Genomic DNA, 16,726 nt, shown 5'->3' with positions numbered 1-16,726 from the left:
TACTAACTTGTTACAGAATTATTTGCCATAATGCTCCATTCTAGGCATACTGCATCCAAAGAACTGGAAGGTGCTTTACTCACAGTTTGGGAAGGATAAAGTCTAAACACTTTATTGCATACAAGAGGTAACATTTAGCTTTTAATTATTCTCACAATACCACCTATACGAAAACAAGAAAAGTATTCAAGGACTGTTAGGGTTACATTTTACCTTTAAAATAGATGTGTTAAGTTTTACCTGCGATTTTCCAGCATGAAAATACTGAGAAAGAGAAACAGGTTTATAATATTGAGCATCTGTTGATACAAATCCGTTTGGGAGCTCCTCATCTTTTGCAATGCTTCCAAGAAACTGACAAATTTTTCTGAAAGATACATGACAGAGTTAGATTACATATGACATTATATAGTATGCAGGTTTATGGAAATTTCTGAATTCACAGTAAACTAATAAATAGCAAAGATACTTATCAGTAACTGAAGTTCTTCAAGAAGTATTGTTCCCATATACACTTGTGGGTTTCCAAGGTTTACTTGTAGGTGTTTCTTACCTTGTGTTTTGATTGGAGACTTTTTTCTTAGCAGTATCAGCAGAGTATGTGTTAATCTTCAGTGCTTCAAGGATAATACATGAAAGATATACATTGCAGCTCATTTGCCCAGTGAGCCAGATGGGCCATGCCTGGTCTGTCCATGGGCCAGATCTGGCTCGTGGGCCCAGCCTGTGTGAGAGAGGGGGCAGGGCCCAGCCACAACCCACTGTGGGGCATGGGAATTTGGCAGCAGGTGAGGATAGTGGTATTAACTGCCACCACCAAATTTCCTGACCTGTGAGCAGTCCTTGGGCCGAATGCTATGGCTTCACTGGCCATATCTGGCTCGCAGGCCGGAGGTTGAGCACTTCTGCCTTATGGAGCTGCATATTTGAAGGGTGTAGGGAGAGAAAGTCAGGCACTGGCTGGCACAGAATCAAACTTTTAAGGGTTGTAAGCTTACCTTAAACAAAAAAAAAGTAGAGAAAATAACTCTTAGCACAGTTCCTAAGGTATTTTCTGGGAGGAAGCTGTCAAAATGCAAGAGTTTAGGATTGTCTCTGAAGCTTAAACGCTGTCAGAACTCCACCAGTGCTCTGTTTCTAGGCAGGCAGCTGAGAGGACCTAAGGACAGGAATGGTGCACCACCCTTTAACCATTCATGTGGAAGAACAAAGAGAGGTAGAGGTTTCTTTAGGCCTCACCAAAGCTCACTTTATGGATACTGATAAACGAATAAATCCTCTAGTTGAAGCTTAGGGCAAGAAATGCAGCCACAAGTGAACATATTTAGGTGGATAATTACTCAAAGAAGAAATGATACCTAAAATAAAAGTTTGTTTTTATACTATTGCCATTTTAACATAGAAAGGTGCACAGTCATTTAGAAACCAGATGTGAATAACAAGCAAGAATGATAGCTATAATGCTTGTCCATGTAAACCCCAGGTTTCTGTTCTGTTTTGATGGTCTGTTAAGCATGCACCGTCGAGGCAAGGCTTGGAAAAGCCTGGAAGGAGTAAACTGTCAACCTCCTGAGCAATTTGTTAGCGAGCATGCATGCTTGATACGTGAGCCGTGGCAGGAAAAACAAGAGTGGCTGACAGGCGAGGGGGTGACATGCCTGAGGCCAAAAGTGAGAGATGAGTGAAAGGTTGTTGCAAACTGAGTGATTGGCAGGCACTGCTGACCTGTGATTGGCTAGTCATATGCCTCCCCAGAGCCAGCTGGATCGTTCCATTAGTGGCTTCAGACCCTGGTGTGACGTATCGCCCTGCGTTGTACGTTTTGTATCCGGACTCCCTATTCTGTTTGTTTGTTATTATTGTTGTCCTTGTTCCATTTCTTCCTTGCCGTTCCTGTCATACTAGTTATTCAATACACTGACTGAAGCAAGCCAGACACTGGTTTTATCTTGGCTAACCAATAATCTATTCCCCCCCACACTTTTCCAGCACTCTGATGAACACAATTAACACTTTAATCAGAGGTCCGTGTCAACAGCTGCAATATTCTGAATTTAATCTCTAATAAGGAACCTACTCACAAGCAGTAATGTTTCAAGCTAAAACTATATATATAGGAACTCAAATATACATATTTTGAGTCATCTAAATGACCCCATTTGTATTAATAAAGATTATTTTCTATCACATAGAATTTTATCACATACAGTGACCACAATTTTATCACTGTTAAGAAACCTACTAAAAAACAGTGATACTGGAGTTTGAAAAATGAAGTCCTCAAACTTAAATTATGTGGAAACTCAGATACGCATTCTGAAACATCTTCATGATTATTTGAATTATCTGGGAATAACCATTTATATAACTTTTTCAATAAAGGAATTTCCTCTTTTACTTGCATTCCTGGTTATCAGGGATCCTGGTTTTCTCTGATTTAAAAAAATCCCCAATTTTCAGTTTATAAACAGTAACACCAAATCCACATTTTTCTATGACTTAAATGAAACACTACTAATATATAGATACATACATAGTTGTGTTTCATTTTAATCATGGAAAAATATGGATTTAGGGTTACTTTTTTTAACCGAAAATTGGGGATTTTTTTAAATCAGAGAAAACCAGGAGAAACACTGTGTATCTTTGCTGACCTCTTTCTTTCTCTCCCTTTTAAAACAACAGTTATGGATACTCTACTCTGCTTGGTGCTTCCTCTACACTGTTTTTTCTAGCTCTGCCCATCCCATTGCTGCCTTCTTTCTGGATTCTCACTGTATGAATTCAAGTACACCAAAACTTCTGTTGCCTTTTTATCTTAAGTGCCTATCTTAACATCACAATTTCCGCTGCCATATTTCTCCTACAGTGCATGTACTTTGATCATAACCTTCCCAATGGTTATGCCTTTCTTTTCTTTTTATTAAATTAGCTCCTCTGACAGCTGTCATTTACCAGCATCTATCACAGTTTACCTTGTACCTGTCTAAATTTTGCTGTCCTTCACCCAGTTCTTCATAAATAGAGAAAATAATAAAATTAGATTTCCTAATTACCCTAAGAGCCTAAGGAATCTTATGACTTGCTTCAAAACATTGAATAATTTCATAATATACTTTGTCTTTCAATAACTAAGGAGCTGTGTACTTGGCTACTTTTGCAGCCCGAGGGTTTTGGATATAGAAGGGGCTCCTTGCAGTCCTCCATCACTTTTTATAGTTCCACCTCTCAGGGCTCCTAGGAATCCCTTGCAATCTTACCAATAGATGTCAGGGGTTCTTGGTGTCCCCTATTCTGCTAGCATCCCAGGTGCTCTGAATCTCCAACCCCTTGTTATTTCCTTCACCCTACCAGAGACTGTATGTCCTGCCATTCACTTCTCCGTTATGTGCCCCCAAACCCCGTGTCTCTTATCCCACATACCTCTCCATTAATTTTCTCCGCCTCCAAGGAACTTGTGTGCCCCCCAGTCTCCCTTCTGCCAGTTCTATGTGCCTCCTGCTCCTTCATCATAGCAGGTGTTCTCTCTATCTCCTCCCTCCACCATTTTGCCTTCTGTTGCTTAACAAGGGCTGTGTATGCCCCTGATGCTCATACCACTGTCCCTCAGTCTCTCTCTGCCAGAATTCTGTGTATCCCCTCTGTCTCTCATCTCCTCTTCTGTGTATATCACACACTCTGTGTGATTTTTCCATTCCCATCTGCTAATCTCATTTCTTGCCTTTCTACCATGATTTCAACATTGTTAACTGTATTGGGGAATATGGGCAGAAGTAAGAGTTGGGGGTGTGTGGAAATTATGTTATGATGGAATGTTTCATTGGCTGTCATCAATTTGTTTCTTGATTTATAGATATCTACAGAGGTGGATGAGAAAATTGTTGCTGCTAAAGAGACATGGGGTGTCCTGTATGCCTCCTATATCCTACGTTCAGATTTTCTTTCTATTTTTACCCAAATCAAAAGAGATCTGGCTATATGTGACTGAAACACTCTCAGAAAATTGGAACTGATCAGAAGAGGTGATATCACAAGTTACCTATCATGTTTCAGACAAACGGAAATCCTGTGAAGTTTGGTGTCAGAGTTGCTTCACTCAGCTAATGAGGCCCAGGATTTGATAAAACTCATCTTTAACTTAAAAAGTTAACTTTTATGGCTCAGGTTGACACAAAAATAAAGTCTAGCTATATGTTTATTAAAAAACTGCATTTTCTTACTCAGCAGATGTTTATTCAGAATCATATCTATTTATTTTGCTAATTCAAAGAAACCTATACTTTTCCCAGTATAGTTATGGAGGAATAAGCACAATTTTTTCCATGATGCATCAATATAATTATTTAATTATGGTACTACCTACAGGTCAGAACTAGAGTGGGACCCAATAGTGCTGGACATTGTGCAAACATGTATAAGAAATTATTTCCATTCTGAAAAGCTTACAGTCTAAATGGAATCATTATCTAAGTTTCGATTGCAAAATATTTATTACTCATGATATATGAAAGCTGGAGAAAAAAAACTGATAGCTGTTTGTGCAGTTAGTTTCACTGTTTCCTAAGCATTGTATCTGCTAGAGTCCTGTTTGGGGGGATTAGTCATAAAGTGTAAAGGAAAAAGAAATAACATTAAAAAAACCAGAAAAATTATTAAATCAGCACAATTTTGTATCATGATTTTAGGGGAAGATGTTGTATATAAAAGGCTTTAATTAAACTGCTCAAATTGAATATATTATATTGATTTGCATCTCTAAAACTATTTGAAAGCAAATGAAAGCACTCCCCGCTTTAGATGGCCAAGCGATTCTTCATTCCTGTATGAAAGCAAGGGGAGATTATGGGGTGATGGTGCCAGTGTCACCCTGGCCAGGACATGGCTGGGGGGGAGGGCTGCAGGTGTCAATGCAGGTGAACAGAAAATTGATTCATGCCAGCCTGGGCGAACTGCAACACCTGGCGTGTAACACCTGGCGTCCGAAAAAACACATTACACCCAAGTACCTAAAAATTGCAGGTACCCTCTTCCTCTCCTATCTGCAATTCAAAGAGATATCTGGTGGACAAAGGGGGTGGCTACAAAAAAGTTGCAGTGCCACCTGGTGGACAAAGGGGCTCACTATACGTCAATGAATGAATTTTTGTTTTCATGTGGTGGATCCATGGATGTGTCCGCTTAGTTTGTGGCGATCCCAACTAAAATACATTGGGATGTGTTTTAGTTAACTGCAAAGAAGACACTTAAATTGCCAAAAAACTTGTATGTGAAAACTGTAATGCAGTTAAATTGAAAAAAGGGCAATTTTCGTCACATGTACAAGTGCCCAGTGAAAGCAGATGGCTGGATACTACACTTCCCTTTAATATGCTCTCAAAATAGGTGCACACTGCACCTATTAAGAATAAGGCATAGCAACCTGCCCCTTACTCTTTCTCTAAAATAGATTTTCAGCATAACACAAGTTTACTAATTTCAGAAGAATCACTTTATAAATAATTAACTTATACTAGGAAACTGTTGATCGTTAAAACAGCAGTGTAAATATATTGACTATCAGAGGGTACTAAAGAACAAGTTTCATCCTCACAAGTTGTTAAATTTTATTTGAGCTTTAAAAACTATTTGCTTAGGTAAAGAACAGAGGGAATAACAAAGAGTCTGTTTTAATACTTAAAAAAAAGAGAAGAAAATCTTCAATAAGGTATATAGATAGATGTTTTGGTATTATTATTTATCATTTATTGCATTATTGATCTTTAGATCTAATTTTTACTGTGTGTTATGCTATTTTATAACCCAGCCATGCTTAAAAAAACACACTTATTTTGCTGATTGCTTAAAGTAAAAGATTAATGCCCTACCTCCTTTTGTAAAACAGGCAAAACACTGCTAATCCCAGAGCAAAGATGACAAGTCCAACAACAGTAGCACCTGCTACTAAAACGGATGATAAATGGCTCAAAAACTCTACATAAATAAAAACAAATTCATTGTCAAAATAGCATTATTTTTATGTAACAAAGTAACCTGTATGTTTCAGATTAGGATTTAGTGTATTGGTTTACTACAAAGGAATTTTTATCTAAAATTTCAGAGGGCATAAAAAGTTAGCGTTTTCAAACTATAATATCATATCACATCATAAGCAGTTATATTAAAATGTTTGTGGTGGTTTTTTCTGCTCTAATTTTCCCTGGTTAATTATTATCATCTGCACGGCACAAAATTTTCAGTAACCCCTTATTTGAATTAAAACAGCTTTTTCTATTGTTAACACTATAACATGCTATCTATAACAATGCTGAAGGATTTTATAAGCAAATATTCTAAAATATGCCAAAGAATATTTTGGTCTCATCTCATATACAGCTTGAGTACCAACCATTATGTTCTGGAAACTGCCCCTTACTCCTAATCACAACTGTAACAATGGTAGTTTCAGCCCTGTAATATTTTGCCTCTACCCCTGCTCATGCACTTCAACTCTTCAGTTAACTTCTAATAATCTAATAGTTATATAAAAAGAATGCATATTTTATCTTAGAGCAGGTGTTGGCAACCTTTGGCTGCTATGGGCAACTGCTTGCAACTCAGCCTGCACTGTGGGCTGCAAATCTCTGCATCCCCTGGTAATCAGCAGATGTAGGACCTTAGGGATGCCTCTTTTGCTGCTCCAGCTGCAAAATACTGTTGATTTCCTGAGCTGTGGTAGGTTGGATCTGGCTCATGGGCCATAGGTTGCTGACCCTGCCTTAGAGAAACTGTGGTTCTTTGAGCATTGTTGTTCACAGACAGATAACTTGTATGCAACAGTTTTAAAGTCGCTAGCCTAGGAACTCTCTTTAATGCTGATTTTAAATAACTCTTGGAGCACTTCATAAATTTCAAAAGATTAAAACTAATGCTGAGCCACTACTTATAAAAGGTAGGTGGGAAAACCAGATCTGTCAGCCTGACATTGATCCTGGGCAAAAATAATGTTCCTAGGACTTGATTAATGCACAATTAAATTACAGAAATAAAATGCCAATTAACAGACACTTTCGGAAATTAGAACCTGTCAAACTAATCTGATATCATTTTTTTATGAAGTTACCAATGCCACTGCTCAATGCACTTGATCATCCAAACTCCAGACTGAAAGTAGGGTAGCCACGTTGGCATGACGTTGAGCATGCAATATAAAGTATTGTGGCATCACTGCATTAAGAGTAAAAACAGATGCTACTGAACTGAAATGGCTCAGCTCTAGCAGGACATATCCTTGCTCATACTTTGGTAAAAAGTTGAAATCTCTCCTCTGTCCTGGGGGGGTCAAACTCTGGCCCACAGGCCAGATCTGTCCTACAGCGCTGTGTCATCCAGCTCCTGCAGCTCCCCACAGGTCCAGAAATTTGGTGGCAGTGGAGCAGTGCCACCACTTCCCCTACTGCCAAATCTCTGGACCCATGGGAAGCCCCAGGCCCTGTGCACTGATTCCATTGCCCAATCTGAGCACACAGGGCTGGGTGGAGACAGTGCTGGCCCCAGGGCCCAATCCAGGTGTGGGGGACCTGGAAGAGTGCTGGGCCCCCAAGACTGAATCACAGCGTGCAGATGGTTGGAGGGAGTACTGCCAGACTACTGGGGCCCAATTCTGTTGCACAGGTGGTAGGAGGGGGTGGGGCCTGGCCCCCCAGAACCCAAGCCCAGGGTGCAGGGGCAAGAGGCAGCGTTATTGGATCTCTGGGACCCAATCCTAGAGCACAGGGGGCTGGAGGGGGTGGTGCCAGGCCAGCAGGGCCAAATCCTGGTATATAGGGGCAGAAAGGGGCAGTGCCAGGCCCCCAGGGCCCAATCCTAGCACATGGGGCACTGAGGGGGCACTGCCAAGCCCCTGGAACCCACTCCCAGTAGGAGGAGGACCAAAAGGGCAGTACTGGATTTCATGGCTCAATCCGGCCTGCAGATGAGCCCTGCACCACTCATTTGGCCTGTGTGGCCAAAAGGTTAAACACCACTGCTTTATCAATCCTTCAAGGCCCTTAACATCTTCAAAGAGCATCTTCCATTTTGGCTGATGGCAAATCTGATGATGGGGCTCTTCATCAGTTAATATTTTCTATTGAGGCCAAAAGCATGGTTGGCATTAAAACTTAGATGCGGAGATTGAGACCACCAACCATTATATTACAAGGGGGGTGGAAAAGGATATAAAATATCCTATTAAAAAGTTTATGCTACTGCAATGGGGTTTAGGGAGACTCTTCCCTTATGAGAAGGCTGTTCAAAGACTATTTATTAAAATCTCATTGTCCCTTTCTTTGAAGCATTTGGCACTGTCCATCATCAGTAACAGGACAGAAAGACATCAGCTTCTGACACTGTCTCCCACGATAATTCTTAGTATTAGCTAAGGAAATACAGACTAAATGAAAGTACTGTAAGGTGGATAAGAGAAGGCCAAACAGACACTTGAACTGGATGATTTAGCCAGGGATGATCTTGCCTTGACCAGGGAGTTGACTAGATTACATCCTGAGGTCCCTTCCAGCCTTACTTTTCTGTGATTTGATGACATGGACTAGACAGTTCAGGCAGGAAATTCCTATATTCCTTGTTTCCAAATCTGAATGCAATATACTTACTGCTTAAATGGGACAGGACACGATAAATACATAAAAGCAGTTATCCACATTTTTCACTGGTTTCCTGTTAGTTTATGTGTGCAATTCATGTTGACAATTAATTGTAAAGAACAAAAGGGCACTGAACCCAGCTCTCTCTGAGATTGCTTCCTCTCCCTACAGCTCAAATCCTCCTATAACCTGATCTTAGGGTTGCACTCCAGATGGCAAGAGACATAGTAATGATTTTTGTCTGAGGGAACCCTCCACTCAGTCTACCAAAGCCCAAGTTAAACAGCCTTTACAATTAAAAATAAATTTTGGTTCCTGTGTTCAAGCTGGGTTTTTCACTGAAAGTAAATTAGTATAGACAGCTAAAGATTGATGGGATGTGGGGAAATAATGTTTCTGTGGCAATAAGTTCTACCACTGATACTGATTTTTAAATGTATATTTGCTCTTAGATATCTATTAGGTGATTTATAAAACAGCTTACAAATAGAAACTTGTGAACAAAATGTATAATGAGGATTGGTGATCATGTTTCAGCAGGCAAATGCTAAATTTAAAACTTTAATTTTAAAACTTTATTTTAGAAGTACATTTTGTATTTTATACATACGGGTGAAATTTCATGCCAGCAACAGGTCCCATAGAAGGGTCTAATGATTATGAATCTGTTAAGGCATAATGGTTCTTAAATAGGCTTTTCCACTGAGGTGGTTTTCATACTATGAAAGGAGTTTCTTTTCACCTAATAAAATAATTAATATAATAAGTATATTTTATATATGAGTGTTTGTCATGCATCACAAGCTTTGCATATGCATAATTTACCATGCTTAGAATTAGCTATATAATTAATGACATAGCTATTTATGTAGCTGTCATAATTACAAGTATACAGAAGCAAAAGATGGTGTGCAGCCCCAAGTCTCTTACAAGAAGATTATGGAGATTCTGACTAAGGCACAATCCCTTCTAGACTTCTCTGAACACATGGAAAATGTATAATTACCACTGAGGGAAAAGAAGGATTAAGCATTCCCTTTACACCCCAAACAGTGCTATTATGGGAGGCCCAAATACTTCACACAGAATATCCTTTCTTAGCTGCAGGAGAGCCATTCATCATTTTGTTTGTATTATATAATCATATTGAGAGGGCTGAGAAAATGTTTTTTAAAATGTAAAGTAGATCTTTGAAAGTCTTCCTAACAAACTTAACTGGCTTAATTTACAATTTATAATCGTAAAATGAAATATAGATCAATCAGCTTACCTACAGGTACCTTTACACTTTCACCATTTGCTGACCGCTTCCTTCTTTCTCTATTTAATGCACTTGGAGTAGAGGGTTTTGGAGGATGTATCACAGATGTTGATGAATTCTCTCCTCTCTTAAGGTTTTTATGCTTACTACCAGTATTCACAGTTTGCCTTTGAGATACAGCTGCTCTTCTGTCTCTAACTTTTAAATCCTCTTGAGCATAACTGATTTTTTTCTGTTTTATGTTCCATAAAGGTAGTATGCTATGGTTCTTAATTTTTTCCACTTGATTTGGAAACGTTGTTTGTGCCATCAGTGGTGTGAATAATGTATGTTTAACATTTTCAACAGAGTCTGTACTTGGAAGGAGAAAATTAAACTTTGCAGACTTCGTACAATCATTTCTGGAGGAATATGCCAGTCTTTCTACTCCAAATGCTGTTCTTTCTTTTTCAGATATATGACCATCATCTGCATTTCCTCTCCATTTATGTTTTCTGGAAGCTTTAATTTTAAAAGGCTCATCTTGTTTTCTTTCATGAATGGCAGATTTGGTTTTATATACTAGCCAATTTTTCTGCACAGTGTCTTTTCTTTTGTGGGGGATCATCACTTGTGTAAAACAGTTCTGATTTTCTTCAACAGATATCGCAGCTATTGCTTTAGCTTTTTTATCTTTAACCTGAACCATTACTTTGCTCCTCACTTCACGGAAGCTTTTATACCATATATATTTACTGTCATTAGGTCTGTGTTGTGAACTCCCTGTTATGTATGCATCTTCCATCTCTTTCTTAGTTGGTTGACCTTTTTGTAATACTATGGCTCTTTGTTTCAGGTTTAAAAAGTTAGGAAATTTAGTATTAGGCCTCACAGATGCTTTTCCTGATTTTCTTTCCCAAGAGCTTATTCCACTTGGTTTACTGTTTAGAGAGCCTGAGATTTCCTGAAACCCTTTAAGGAAGTGTCCATATTTCTGAAGTTCTATATGTTGACTTTTCTTGTTTGCACTTATTAAAATTTTTCTTGCATCTGTTAGTCTTTTATGCTGATTTCTTCTAATTGCATTTGTTTTTTGCTGGGCCCAAGTTCCAGAACTCATTTCAGCTAATTCCTTTTGTTTGGCAGAAGTTAAAAATCTGTCATTAGTGTGCTTATTTTTTTCCTTTTTCAGAGTTTTAATATGATAGTGTTTTCTTTCAAGAACCATCTGATTTTTTATTATAGTTGATGCCAAAATGCTTTCTAAGTTGTTCATATTTGTTCTGGAAAGTGCTCTTTCAACTGTTGGCAATAAATCTGCCTTTGATAATGCTGCAATAACTAATGATGGTTTAGTCCCTAAGTATTTAATACATGTATCAAGACTGTCAAACAGTTCTCTTTGAAATTTCATTCTTATGTTATTTGTAGGCCCTTTTTCAATAATCTGGAACTCTTTCAGTAGATTTGAATTCATTTTATGTTGACTCAGTGTCTTAGTGTCTTCAAACTTCCCAAGCGTGAAGATTTTTCTTGGTTTTTTTGTTAGCTTCATGTTTGTTTCAGTTAGTTTTCCATTTCCTGTCCATTTTCTGGAAACCTGTGCTTTCATGCTTTCATTGCCAATCAGACATGGTTTGTGTTGATTCATCAAAACATTTAAAATATCACTGAGCAGCTTTTGTTGGTGCTTGTACTTGCCAACTTTTTGTTTAGGTGCTTTTGATTTAGTTTTAACATTTTTGTAATTTCTACCAATTATAGAATTGTTCTGCTTACCACCATGAAGATTTTCACAAGTTTTTTTCCATGCTGACTGTGCTGAATTCAAAAGTAGTGATGTCTTATTTGAAGAATTGTTTGCTATTGCTAATGTTCCTAGTTGATGTTCTTTTACATGATCTGCAAAACATACAATAAAATATATTTTTTTAAATGGCTCCTAAAATATGCTTGTGAAAAACAGAACTTTTACTTCCATTGAACATTGGCTTCGACTTGAGTAAATAGGTGCAGAAATACTGCAGTATTCCCAAATCTCAGGAAGCGGAGAAATACTGTAGGATCCCACTAACCCCAGTGCTGCAGGATCCCTGAACCCCAGTAAGCAGAGAAATACTGCAGTATCCCCAAATCCCAGCAAACAAAGAAACACTATATGGTCCTACTGATCCCAATATTGCAGGAGCCCCAAATCCCAGTAAGTGTAGAAATACCGCAGGATCCCATTGATCCCAGTACTGCAGTATCCCTGAATCCCAGCAAGCAAAGAAATACTGCAGGATCCCAGAATCCCAGCAAGCAGAAAAACAGTGAAGAATCCCAATAAGCAGAAAAATACTGCAGAATCTCACTAGTTTTTGCCATTTCATACTTCAAAAACATACACTATGTCAGGATTTTCCCTTGCCAGGTAATTTAGTGCAGTGTTTCTCAACCAGTGGCACATGTCCCACTGGTGGGACTCGAAGGTTGTGTAGGTGGGACTTCAACTCACTGCCCAATGGAAAAAATTGGTTATTTGCACTTCAAATAAATGAATCAACAGGTATCTTGAACAGTGCAATTTTGTGGCTTTTTGTTTTTATCATGGTGGGACCAGGGTTTTTTGACAAAATGGTTGGTGGGACATAAGGTGTAAAAAGTTGAGAACCGCTGATTTAGAGTATGTATAAGATTCTCCAGTTGATGTAGGAACTCCCATAGCTTTTGTTCCGAGCCATATGTTTAACTTGCTTTAACATCCAGCTATCTTTCCAAAATACACCCTGCAATAGCAAACTTCTCCTTGCATGTCTGTAGGGTGGCCATCGAGGTACCTCAGTAGAGGATAGCTGCATTTAGTGTATAGTGATCATGTTCTTTTGACCATTCTGAGTTGAAGGATGTCTTTTGTTTGGGCATTTTGAATTAAGGGTGATGTCAAACTGATTTTGAAGACAAACGTTTAAGGGTGGCAAGCAACAGCCATAATAGAAGGATATAATTAGGAATCATGACAAATAGGACCTTTGTTGGCATTCACGGGACCAGTACAAACATGGGATTAATTAAATGACAAATATGTTAACCAATGAGGACAAACAATTTAAAGTTCAATTGTGGGTTGAAAGGTTTGGTGTCTCAAGAGAAAAACAGAGGACATAAAGGCATCTGGTTTCGTATCAATAGAGGACAGACTAGCAGAAAACTGGACTGTCCTCTATAAAACCAGACGAATGGCCATCCTACATGTCTGCCACGCACACAGCAGTCTCAGTGACCACTGTGTGGCTCAATGGCCCAGCACATGGTCTGATTCCAGCTTCTCTCCACTTCCAGGGTCCTGCTCTGTCAGTCCCACCTCATTTAGCTCCTTATCCAAGGCTGTGGACTTTGGGTTGCCAGCTCTATTCTGGGAGGTTTCATCACGATGCAACAACATTCATGATGGTGCACAGGCTTTATCTCCTGAAGGCAAATGCACGTGGCTACTACATTAAAAAAAAACACCCACGGGAGTATTGTATAAATTGGATTCAACGATCCATTACTCCTTGGCCTCTTGAAGGCTCAGACCAAGTTTATTTGAATCTCATTTATCTTAAGTAGCCTCCAATTCCTGGAGACTCCTGGAGGGCGGACAACGCTGTGTGAACTCGATGTGTGATATTATCAGCGATCCTATATAAGATATTATACAGGGTCTTCATAAAATACTTGTGCACTTTTAAACTTTAATAACTTAGGTTGTAGGTGTGATAGAAACAATCAGTAAACAGCATTTAACAGCAAATTTATTAAAGTTTTAGGACAACTGGAGTACACAATGCTAAATTTCACAAGTAATAATTAATTTATTCTTAAATAAGATGGAGCTCCGTGCCACTATGCTCTGAATGTACAACAGTTCCTAAATGACATTTTCTCAGAGACATGGGTAGGCGGAGGTGGACCAATTGCTTGGCCACCTTGTTCATCTGACCTGTCGTTGCTGGACTTCTTTTTATGGGGACATGCAGTTTACTTGTCACAACCACGTTCTTTGGTGGAGCTTAGGGCCAATATCACCACTGCAATTAGTGCAGTAACTCAAAAGCAACTGGGAAATGTTTTCAAGGAGCTGGAAGATCACATTGAGGACTGTACCACGATGGATGTCAGTTATGTTGAAGTCTATCTGTCCTAAAGCTTTAATAAACTTGCTTTTAAATGCCGTTAACAGATTGTTTCTATTGTACCTACAATCTATGTGGTTAAAGTTTAAAAGTGCACAAGGACTTAAGGAAGACCCTGTACCTGATACAATAATACATCATCTATTATCTGTGCATCTATGAATACATATAGACATCTCCCATATCTATAATAATACATCATCTATTATCTGTGCATCTATGAATACATATAGACATCTCCCATATCTATAATAATACATATATTATCTGTGCACCTATGAATACATATAGACATCTCCCATATCTGTAGTAATACATCATATATTATCTGTGCACCTATAAATACAGATAGACATCTCCCATATCCATGAATCTATAATACAGATATATTCTCTGTGACTTCTTTCCCATTTTTCCTTTGTCATATCCGGGGTTTGTTTGTTTTTTTATGGCAGTTGAACTCCCCACCCTGCCTTGAACTGCACGGCGAGGCTGGAGAGTGGACCCGGGAACCGCGCACCGGATCCCCGGCCCAGTCCCGGGCCTCACCCGCCCCCGGCTCCCTCAGGCGGGGCGGGCGGCCCAGCGCGGGCGGCCTCGCCACCAGCAGCAGGCCCAGGAGGGCGGGCAGCAGCTCCCCGGCCCTCGACATGGCCCCGCGCCGGCCCGGCTCCAACCGCCGCCGGGGGAACGAGGCCGGGCCCCTTGCCGCCCGGCCAGGTCCGGACTCCCCCGCCCCCAACGGGCTTGAGGTTCGGGCCCGGCCGCGAGCGCCCCCCGCGCACAGTGCCCGCAGTGTCTGAGGAGACACCCGCGCGGCGGCAGGCAAGGGGCTGCGCTCCCCCGCGGCAGGTAAGAGCCTTGGGCAGGCTTTGGCCTGGGCTGAGCACTCACCTGTCCTGCCACTGTGCCTTTCGCCCGGCGCGGCGGGAAGGCAACAGGACCCCTGCACGGCGCGTTGCGCGCCGCGGATTGAAAACGACAGCCCCTTAAGTACCGCTGGCCAAACATTTGTCGGATACAGTAATTAGAACACGTCTGGTATTCTAATGCTGGCATGTTGTCTGCGTGCCACGGGTGGGACGTGTGACAGGGATCGTTGGCCACCTGTAGGGGGTCCCCTGAGATGGCGGTGCCCCCCCAGCAAAGTACAGGTGGTCACTGTTTGCCACTGGCGGCGTCTGCAGGCAGGTGCTGATTGCCACTGGACACTGCCAACACTGCAGGTGGTCCGCTCACCCCCCCGGCCATGGCCAGCGTGGCCTGTGGGAGCTCCCCGCTCGCCACTGCCGTGTCCCCACCGCTGACACCGCCACCACCGCCTGTGGGAACTCCCTGCTCAGCCCGCCGCCAGCACCGCCGCAACTGCCTGCCGGAGCTTCCCGCTTGCCGCCACCACCACGTCCCTGCTGCTGACACCGCCAGGGCCGCCTGCGGCAGCTAGCCACTCAGCCCACCCCTGGGGGTGGTCGCCGTGCCGCCCCAGCCTCCAGGGGCACATGTTGTTCATGACCTTAAGTACCACCAGCCAACTGTTGTCATATAAAGTAATTATAATCCAACTGTTAACATACCACTGGGAGGTTGTCTGTGTACCACTGGTGGTACGTGTAAGACAGATTGGGAACCGCTGATTTAGGGTCTTGGAAGCTCTGATTCAGAGGCCGTACTGCGACCCCCCTGCTCGGATGCCCCTTTCCTCCAGTCCAGTCCCTTTCTGAACCTGACCAAACTATCAGCGTCCACAACATCTGGTGGCAATGAGTCCCACATTTGAATTACAACCTGGTACAGCCCCAGTAGCAGAAACACCTCTGGGCTGAATAAAGAAGCATGTGTTTAACTTTGCTTGATATTATTCATGAAGGACTGGCGCATATTAGCAGATAATATATAGGTTGTTTCATTAATGTGGACCTAATGCCCTTGAACTTAGTTACTCATGTGTGAATTTCCTGGATTTTGCACTCTTTCTTCCCTTTCCTATTTCCAGAGCCCCAGCTGTTCTTTTGACCACTGGTTTTGGCTTACCAGCCATTTTAGTTCATTTATATAAACATTCAGGCCTAAATCCTGTAGCTGAATCTGCATGGGTGGTCCCCTGTGTCTGCTGGGGTGGATTATCCATGAGTAGTGGAGAAAGCAGTGAACTATCATACTAATCCAGTTGTCATTAATTTGCACCAGCACGGCTCCTGGACCCTGTTTCAAAAAATGTAATGTGCAATTAACATGAACTGGAGAAAAGATTTGACAAGTGAAAGGAAAGCATGTTCTGAAACTAGCACTCCTACTATGTCCTGGATAAGTTCCACTGTTTTGGTTCTCCCCTCCGCTGAGAGGAAAGAAAGGAAGGTTTTCCCCTTGGTTTACAATATAATTATGATTAAAAGTGTCTTGAAATCCAGAACATGTTGCTAAAATAAAAGGAAATGTTAAAATATCATATTTCTCCTATTCCTTGGCTACCTTTCTTTGCAATTGTCTCCTGCAAATTTTCCCTGTTTGTAGGTTCATAGGAACGTAGGGCTGGATGGGAGCGCATTAGGTCACGTAATCCAGGCCTGTGCTCAAGACAGGATCAGCCCTGACTAACATCCCAGCCAAGTGTCTGTCAAATCTACTCTTGAAAATTTCCAGGGATAGAGATTCCACAACTTCTCTAGGTCGCTTGTGCCAATACTTAACTGTCCTCATAGTTAGAAAGC

At 41.0% G+C, this 16,726-nt stretch overlaps 1 protein-coding gene across 2 annotated transcripts in view; it reads right to left on the bottom strand.

The window, feature by feature from the left end:
• C5H1orf185 (chromosome 5 C1orf185 homolog) overlaps positions 1-16,726 on the bottom strand; it is a 77,238-nt gene that overhangs the window by 10,615 nt on the left and 49,897 nt on the right. Inside the window, exons 1-4 of one of the 2 annotated variants that reach the window (XM_090049135.1) lie at positions 14,568-14,864; positions 9,892-11,763; positions 5,865-5,970; positions 241-367 (exon numbers count right to left, since the gene is read on the bottom strand). In XM_090049135.1, the coding sequence (XP_089905261.1) occupies positions 241-367; positions 5,865-5,970; positions 9,892-11,763; positions 14,568-14,670 (2,208 nt within the window). In that variant the 5' untranslated portion in view covers positions 14,671-14,864. Of the gene's footprint in view, positions 1-240; positions 368-5,864; positions 5,971-9,891; positions 11,764-14,567; positions 14,865-16,726 lie in introns of those variants that run through there. The other variant, XM_090049134.1, reaches the window with a different exon arrangement.

Source organism: Crocodylus siamensis, chromosome 5 (genome assembly GCF_052110815.1).
Source record: "Crocodylus siamensis isolate JL-2025a chromosome 5, ASM5211081v1, whole genome shotgun sequence".
Taxonomy (NCBI): Eukaryota; Metazoa; Chordata; order Crocodylia; family Crocodylidae; genus Crocodylus; species Crocodylus siamensis.
The sequence above is the reverse complement of the archived record's forward strand: the minus strand, read 5'-3'. Positions and strand labels throughout refer to the sequence as shown.